Source organism: Phaethon lepturus, unplaced genomic scaffold, assembly GCF_000687285.1.
Source record: "Phaethon lepturus isolate BGI_N335 unplaced genomic scaffold, ASM68728v1 scaffold4124, whole genome shotgun sequence".
Taxonomy (NCBI): Eukaryota; Metazoa; Chordata; class Aves; order Phaethontiformes; family Phaethontidae; genus Phaethon; species Phaethon lepturus.
This window is the reverse complement of record NW_010536797.1, coordinates 27,117-35,849: the sequence shown is the minus strand read 5'-3', so window position 1 is coordinate 35,849 and position 8,733 is coordinate 27,117. Positions and strand designations below refer to the sequence as shown.

The 8,733-nt window shown below is 54.0% G+C and overlaps 1 protein-coding gene across 1 annotated transcript in view; it reads left to right on the top strand.

Moving 5' to 3' along the window:
- The window catches only part of MYRF (myelin regulatory factor), a 39,143-nt gene that overhangs the window by 8,999 nt on the left and 21,411 nt on the right, over nucleotides 1–8,733 (top strand). The window contains 4 exon segments of the mRNA XM_010286267.1: nucleotides 4,683–4,989; nucleotides 5,463–5,635; nucleotides 5,985–6,079; nucleotides 6,081–6,130. Coding sequence (XP_010284569.1) covers nucleotides 4,683–4,989; nucleotides 5,463–5,635; nucleotides 5,985–6,079; nucleotides 6,081–6,130 — 625 coding nt within the window.

Below are 8,733 nucleotides of genomic sequence, written 5' to 3'. Positions count from 1 at the left end.
CTGCTGGCCCTTCCTTAAATATAACAAAGAGGCCGGGTTGCTCACCACAGGGAGAGCTGCTTTGACGTGCTGGCAGAGCAGCAGCACCTCTGCTTGGGGAGGAGACGAGACTCTGGAGAGCACCCACAAAGCAGCTCCTTCCTCGCGAGGGAAGGATCAGATTCCTGGACCTGGTTTTTCCCTGGAGCTGGGAGCATGGAGCATGGGTCCTGTGTTAGGCAAATGCATCAGCCCCTGTCCCCACCCTGGTCAGAAGGCCTGTGGAAATTGCGATGTGCTGTGGACACAGTGAAGATGCAGTGTCTGCTGCAAGGGCATGTTCTCGGACGCTGGTGCATGGGTTGTCCCTTGAAAGCTGCGCAAGGTCTCCCAGCTTGTACCTGAGCTGCCAGCGCCAAGGCTGACCATGCTGCGGGGTCAGGACGTTCACTTAAGACGTTGTAAAGATGCTTTTCTTGCAGGGTTTTGCAGGAGAGGACGCGAGGCTCCTCTCCCAGCCCTGAAGCAGCTGTCCGCTGTGCAGGCTTGGTCTCCGAGGGTTGTTCCGAGGCTGTTGGAAGCTGTACCTGTCAGCTGGGCCGAGCGGTGCCGAAGCTGCCTGGCCGGTTGTGTTGCTGAGCCGTGCTAGCCTTTGCTCCGAGTTACGCGGGTGGAAGTTGAGTGCTGGTCAGGATGGCAGGAGCAGAGCTGGGTAAAGGGGATGTCGTGCCCTGTGCCATCCCTACCCGGCTGAAAAGCTGAGAGAGACTCTATCCCAGGGATGTCACCTGTCAGCTCTGGCCACTGCATGAAAGCAAGGCTGCTCTTTGGTCCCAACCTCCAAACTCCTGAGGATGGAGCCCTCCTGTCCTCCCTGGAGCCCTAGTGCTTGGCTAGGCTGTCCCTGAGACAGCTCCAGAAGGCAGGCTGGCCCGGGAGCAGCACCCTGCTTGTGAGCACGGGCAGGGGAATCCAGTTCAATGCGTGCTGGAAAAGGGCCCTGAGGGATCTTGGTGGGTAGCAGAAAGCCTTTGAAGGGAGCAGAACGGGCAAATGGGTGGAAGCGACCCTGCCCCGGCAGCCTTCAGTAGGAGGGCTCGGCGTAAATACCTTTCACTTTTCCAGAGCGTGCAACGGCAGGAGTTGTCTGATTCCTGGTCAAGTGCTTTGGCCTTATTAAGCAACCACTGACTGGTTGTTGTGAGTGACCAAAGTCCATCCAGCCCAGTGTCTGGCTCAGGGCTGGCTGGTGGCACCTGCTTAGGGGAGCAGCCTGGCAAAGACCCAGCAGATACCTTCTCTGCTGTCCCCCTCCATGTCTCCATAGACAGGCATGACCACTCCCTGGATGTGTTTTCTCCCTCCTGCAACCTGCTGGTGCTTAGCTTAATCAGATGTCCCCAGTGGGGTGCAAAGAAGCTTTGTCTTGCCCTTAAAACATCTGCAAAGTCGCTGTGCCTTCCCACGCCCTCGTTGCCTTATACCCCAGAGCCAAATGCCCCAGGAGTCAGTCGCTCATTTCTGCAGGGACCTTGGTACCCTGTGGGGACACCTGCACGTGCCGGCTAATGCAGACACACCTCCAGCCGTTAGGCAAAGGCTGTGAAAACAGAGGAGCTTTGTCCTGTTGGAGAAAAGGTGGGTGGAGGCTTGTTTTGTGGGGCTGGGGACCAGGCTGTGCGTTTCCTACAGGCAGGGAAACCCAGCGAAGAGCTCCTGTTCTGAGGCACTGGCGCAGCTGCGCGTTTTGTCGCTCTCTGGGCCTTTCGGTTCCAGTTTCTCTCAGGTGATGTGCTCCAGCTGGGCATCAGCACCTGGCTTGCTACCAGGCTTTGACCAAACAGGTCTGAGCGTGCTTTGTCGGCACGAATTTGGTGCGCTGGATTCCAGGGAAGTCTCAGGAGGGTAACGTGAACTTAGCGGATCTTTGTGCTGTTGTTTCAAGGACCATGCCGTCAACCTCTGTAGCAAGCACAGGCTTTTGGAGTGGTATTGAGTTCATCTGTTTTATTGCTAGGATGGAAGGGAAGGACTTCCATGCAGGAGACATGTTGAACTTCCACATGAGACTTCTGTTACCTGCTTCTCCAGGAGCTGCCCGTTAATGCCTCAGGTTCCCACTCATCTACATCCAGGATATTCACTCACATTTTCCTGGGAGATTTTCCTGGGAAAACTTGTAAATTCTTTCAGATCATATTTTTCTCAGCATGACATCTTCAGCGTGCACTGTTCTGAAAAGTTTCTCTCACATGTAAAATCTTGAGTATAGAGATTTTTCTGTGTACGTATTTTCTTGCGTAGATCTACTCGCAGTCTTTGTCAGCTCATTTCTCATGTGTCCTGCGCTAAAGTTGGTGATCATTCTTTTAGCTGTCCTGTATTTTTTCGCTGTGTTTCCTCACTTGCAGAATCTAGCTGTGGAAGGATTTTATTTTGCTTAAAGAAGCAGGCTCCAGGTGAAAAGTTTCTTCTATTTAGTTTCTTTCTCCTCTTTACAGCTTCTGCAGTGAGAATAGAGAAGCTGGTATAAGAGATCGTTGCAATTTATCAGACTCAGGTCTTTGGTCTCCACTTGCTCATGGCACAAGCTCGCTCTTTTTTAGGGTGCGTTAAAACTTAAAAATAAGCTGCTGAAATGATGCCAATGCTGACTATTCCCAGAAGGTTTGAGTAGGCACTTAATCGTGTCATTATGGCTGAGTTCTGATGAGAATGGTGTTAAAACTTCACCGGTGCGGTCACTAGTGTGCCCAGTCCTTCAGTGCTGAGGGAAGTGTCATACAAACATGCCTGAGCTCAGAAAAGACAGAAATCATGTCCTGCTCCATCTGAGATGAGCACTGAGCCTGTTCAAGTCTTGCCAGCACACCAACTTTCTCACCAACGCGCTTGTTTTTCTTTAGTAAATTTATTCATATTGTTTCCTTTGGTCAAATCACTAATTTCTAGTCATTCTCGAGGCATTGTTGGTTGAGATTCAATCATGTTGCTTTACTCTGCATGCTTTACGTTTTGCTTTTAGCCTCCAAAAATATTTTGGTTTTAGTTAAAGCCCTCAGCTGTGCATTGAGCTCATGGCTAGCTGGAGGCCTAAGCAGAAAGGGAGATGGATTTGCATGCCCCTCCACACACCAAGTACTTCTTTTGATGGTGATGTAGTCAAATCGACCCTAATCATGGCATGGCTTTAATACCCAATTCCAAATAGAGGAGGAGAAAGGTAGGATCACATTTGAATATCCTTTTTTGTTTATTGAAATCTAGAGATCAAAGTCTCTTTCTGGTTTAAATTTAAAAAAAACCAAGCAAGTGCCCCCACAGAAATCACTGGTGGTGCTGATGAGCTGGAGGTGTTGAGGTCATCCAGTTGTCTCATCTTTTCTCTAGTTATTCCCATGCCTGTCTCTGCTCTCGCTGGAGAAGAGCACAGCAAGCATCCTTGCACGGCAGTACCCGAAGCCGGTGACGAGCCTTCGGTGCCTCTGGCCCAAGCTGGCTGCGGGTATCCTCAGGACATCCCTCTGCAGGGGCTGTAGCGGAGACCAGGCAATGCTCCGAGCTGGGACCCCAAGCTCTCAGCTGACCAGTGCTCTGTGGGATGGATCCCGGCCTTGGATTCTCAAGGCCTCTGTCAGTGGGTGAGAGTCTTATTTCTTGGCAGGGTGTTGTGGCCCACAGTTCTGAGGAGCTCTGGCATCATGAAGTGGGTCGTCTTTGCCACAAAAGCATATTGCTGGCACTTTCCTTGGGCCATGCCCAGAATCACAGAATCATTAAGGTTGGAAAAGACCTTTAAGATCATCAAGTCCAACCATCAACCCAACACCACCATGCCCACTAAACCATGTCCTGAAGTGCCACGTCCACACGTATTTTGAATACTTTTGAATCAGTAAAATTAGGCAAAGCTCAGGTGCTTTCTCTCCAGCTCTGTGTTTCCAGGCACAGGCTTCAGACCCTGTTGCTGACTGCTGGACCTTTGCCACCCGCTGTGCTTTCTTGGTCCATGCAGTTCCTTGGTGCTACAGGAATTTGTGGTTCATGGATTTTCTATTTGAAGGGAAATACAAAGCTGACACAAAGGCTACCTGGGGATTCCTAAAGATACGCTTTCACTGCAGAGCACCCATGCGAAGTACCTAGGTTTAGCAAATACCAGGAATATTCGTGGGAGTCTTCCCTGTTGAGTCCCAGCCTGAGGACCTGGTTGCCCTTTGAATGTTTGTTGTTTGAGCTTCAAGATGCTGGGCCTTGCCTGCTTCCTTTGTGCTTACTCCTTCCAGTCTCACCTCTTCTCAGAAGATGTACGGTACAAGACGTCCGGTTTTGTAGCGTGGTGTATCCCTTTGTCGGCCGGTCAGCCGGGACCCTGCTGTGTCCTTGCTCTGTAGGCTGCTGACATGAGAACGGAAGCACCGCTCTGGTTCTCATGCTGGGGAACCCTGGAGGAGTCTGTGGGGTGCTGGGGCCGGTAAGGAACCTGGGAGGAAAGGGCAGGACAGGGCAGATGGGGTGGCTGAGGGGACACGGCCGTGCTGAGGCTAGGCAGAAGAGGCAGGCGATAGGGGTTCATGAAGATAACCAGGACTAGGATGGTTTGGGGAGAGGAGTGCTGTGTCTGTGCTGGACCTGGGCTTAGGACACACAGCGCATGGCCCTACCTGCTGGTCTAACAGCTATTGCTCTTTCTCTCTTTCAAGATCCTCACCTCCTCCGGACCATGACCCCCGAAAACATGTGCCACATGACTCCCCCTTCTCGCCTGGAGCATCCTCCTCCGCCGCCTCCGCCTCCACCCCCCCACCTTCAGGGTCCCCCGCCACCACCCCCTCACCCGCACCAGCAGCAGCACAACCCTCACTACCCCAGCCTGCAGCGGGACATGTACATGAAGGCTGAGCCCCTGATGCCACCCTACGGCATGGGGCAGGGCATGGCGCCTGCCGACCTCCACCATGCCCAGCAGTCACAGATGCTGCACCAGCTACTCCAGCAACATGGAGCAGAGTAAGGCCTCAGGGGGCTGGGGCTTCTCAGCGTGATTTGTGCTGAAAAGGGGGAATAAGGGAATGGGAACTGGAGGGTTACAGAACGCGTGAGCAAAATTACTGGGTTTAACTGCAAGTTAAGGAGCGTGTCCTGGTTCTGTGAGCTGGGGAGGCGTCGAGGTGGAGATGACCCCAAGCGTGGGGCAGGGGTTTGCAGTGGGCAGCTTGGAGTCGCGTGGTGGGGACAGGCAAGAGGAAAGCGAAGATGTGGCTCAGTGCACGCGTGGCACAGAGCTTGGCAGTCACAGGGTGGGTGGGCAGAGCCCGGTGGGAGGAGCTGGTGATAGTGCTGAAGGAGCCTGTGGGTCCCTGCATGAAGGTTTCGGTTTTTATGTGAGATCCCAGCTTTTTCTTGGTCGCGGGCTGCGGGGCTGTTACCTCTCCACCTCTTGCTTTTCTACTCAGCCTTTGCTTTCCCCTGGGTCTCTGCAGCCTCCCGGTGCACCCTGCCAAGAAGCGGAAACACTCCGAGTCGCCCCCCAACACCCTCAATGCACAGATGCTCAACGGGCTGATAAAGCAGGAGCCAGGTATGGGGTCTGTGCCACTCAACCCTGACAGAGTCCAAACGCCTCCCTGGCACCAGCCGGGAGCACTCTCACCAGGTATGTGGTTTTGGCCCCCCTGTCCTCCCCGCCGCTTTTAATACCCCCAGCATGCAAACCCCTGCTGCCAGCTCGGGCACCCCGCTGGGCCAGGGTGCTTGGGAGGAGGGTACATGGGTGCCACAGGGTGCCAAGCAGTGGGGCTCAGCCTGGCTGGGCCCGCAGGAAGAGAGGAGAACGGGACAGTGAGTTTGTCCTGGCCCAGACCTCGTGCCCGTGGCGGTGCCCTGGCAGTCAGGAGGCGAGCTTCAGGCTGGCCGCACAGGCGATGCCAGTTGCTTCCTCGTGCTCTTACCCAGCTGGACACTCTGTCAGAGTGATGGAAATAGGTATTTTCCCCTCACCGCAGGCCTGATTCAAGATAACGACAGCTTGAATGGCTCCTACTTGGATCCCAACTACCAGTCTATAAAGTGGCAGCCACAACAACAAGACAAAGGGGGAAAATCAACAGAACAAGTGGGCAACTCTGTATGATGCCAACTACAAAGAACTGTGAGTAATTTATCCGCCTTTGGAGAAAGTCAGATTCACCTTTTGTGTATTGGTGGCAAGGAACTGGGGTTGGGGGCGTCGTGCTCACAAGATGGGACAAGGATCATCCTGGGCTCCCCCTTGTCCTCTCCTATCACCCGCTGATCTCTGCTTGCCTGCGCTGGGGTGCAGATATACCTTTGCCATTGAGAAAGTTAATTCTCTGCACTTCTGCAGGGCTGATGGAGGATTAAGAACTGGGGCTGGCACTGGAGGAGCCAGCAGAAGGCAGTTCAGCAGCCACTTAGACCTTAGTCTGCCATGGAGGGTTGTATTGGCAAACACAGCCTTGCCCTGAGCATGGTTTGGGCCAGCAGTGCCCTTTCCTCCTGCTCAGGCTTAGCAAGGTCCTTGATTTTAAAATAAGTATTAGGATTTCCTAGACAATGCATAGCATGGATGACTGGAGGTAGTCTAGAGCCACTTCAGCACGGCTCGAGAGCAGCATAGAAAAGAGCCTGAGGAGCAGTGGGAGTGGTTGATGGGCAGAGGAGGAAAGGAGGAGAGAAAGAAAGGAAGAGGGAAGGGGTTGAGGAAAGCTGGGAAGCCAGGAGGGGCAGCGAGGTGGCAGAGAGGCAATGGGAGTGGGTGGAGAGGCAAACTTGGGTGGCCGAGGCAGGTGGGGGAGCAGAGAGCGGCTGGGTGGGAAGGTGGGGTTGGTGAGACCGCACGGTGGGAGCTGGAAGTTGAGGCTGGGGCAGAGGAGGGTGGAGGCAGTGCATGGACAAGTAAAGAGGAGTGCTCAGGAGGAAACTGCTCTGGATCCTCCCTACATTCCTTGGAGGTGACAGAAAGCTGGCAAGCAGCAGGCTGGGTTCCAGGAACTGCTTGCCGAGCAAACGAACCCCCCCCACCCCGTTTCCCCTCCTCCTCTTTCTGCACAGCCAGTGGCTGGCGGGGGTCCTCTCGAGGGACACGGAGGAGGGGTGTGCTCCGTTGTCTGCGACACCAAATGGCCCAGCACTCTATCACACCTTGCCTGGATGGTGCTCAGGATGGGAGCCAAGGACACCAGGCAAGGCCAGTGGTGGAGGCAGAGTAGGATCTGTGACATGCAGGGAAAATGCTGCTGCAAGCCCCAGCCCTCCTGCACACAGATCTCCTGCTCAGCCCAGCCCTAGTCCTTGTATTGTCTTTAACCCAGACCTGGGTGACTGGGGCGTGCTGTGGGTTGTTCTCCTGTGGAGAAGTGGCTGTTGGAGTTGCTTACTTCTTTGGTGACATCTTTTCATTTGCAAAGACTGTGTTTGTGGCTGTTTCCTCAACCACAGTAGGAGGGGGGTAATCTGGGGAGGTGGTTACTTCTGTTTTACCAAACTTTCCATAAAGGAAGCATCTCCCACCTTCAGGTGGAATATCAACACCCCGATTGACCTGTTCCTGTCATGCTAAAGGAGAGGAATAACACAATAATGTGGGATTTCTACCCTGAAACGACGGGCTGCATCCTTCACCAACAGCAGCATGCTCTGTTCTACCTGCTGGGCTTTGCTCCTCTTCCCTCCACTCATTCCCAAATGACCTCCAAAGTGGTCATTTTCTCCACTGCTTTATACACTGGGACCGTGTGGTTTAGGCAATTTCCTGCAGTGTTTGTCTGTCTGGTAGTTTTAAACCCATGGTGTAGCCTTGGATCCCCCTTTCCAGTGTATTTGGTAGTCTGCTGAAGCGCGCATCTCCTCTGCTTCAACTTTCAGTGTTTACCCTGTGGCATGAAAGCTTTTCTTTAGGGTGCCATGGCTTGGCACCCTTCCCAAGGAGCTCCCTTTGCCAAACCATTTTCCCATCATGTGTTGCGTTGACGTGAGGGCTACTTCTGGGAACTTGTGAGCAGCTCCAAAGTCCAGTCCCGCAGCCCTGTCCCGGCTCCCCACCGTCAGTTTGCTTGTCTTTGGAGAAGTCAATCTTCTGCAGACGCCAGGGCACAGAGCCGCCCTTTGTGTGCAGCAGTCGCTGTTAGGACGCTGACAAGCTCAGGCCCGGGGAAGCTGACCATCTCTCGGTGAGCGCGCGCGTGCCGCAGCCCCCGCACAGGGCAGCGTTTGCATTCGCCTCCCATGTCCTCTGAGCGCTGCCTGGACACATCACTGCTATCGCCTGGTTTTCAGGCAGGGCCTGGGTGTCACTGGGCAGCGACGCTGCTGTTTTCCCACCTGACAAAGCCACCTTTGGCTTTTGCTGCTGTTCTTGTTTCTCCCAGACTCTGTTTTTGGGCCAGTGCTGCCTCCAACTGTGAGCCTCAGTATCTTTGCTCCGTATCAAACAAGTTCTGAGAAGCAGGGGTGCCAGGAGAAGCAAACCTCCCCTCTCTAACTCGGGCAACGCCTGGTCACAGCCTGTCAGTCCCTGGAGCAGCCTCTCTTCCACCATCAATCTCCACAGGGCTTTCACCGTGTGGCAGAAGCACAAACGCACCTTGTGTAGTCAGCAGCATCCACAGAGCTCTGCGCATCGGAGGAGCAGACCTTTCGCACGGCCTCGCTTTTCTCTTTGCCATAATGAGTCCCCCTTTTCCTTCCAACCTCGCTGTTTACCTGCGCTGGGTAAATGGTTCCTCATCTGAA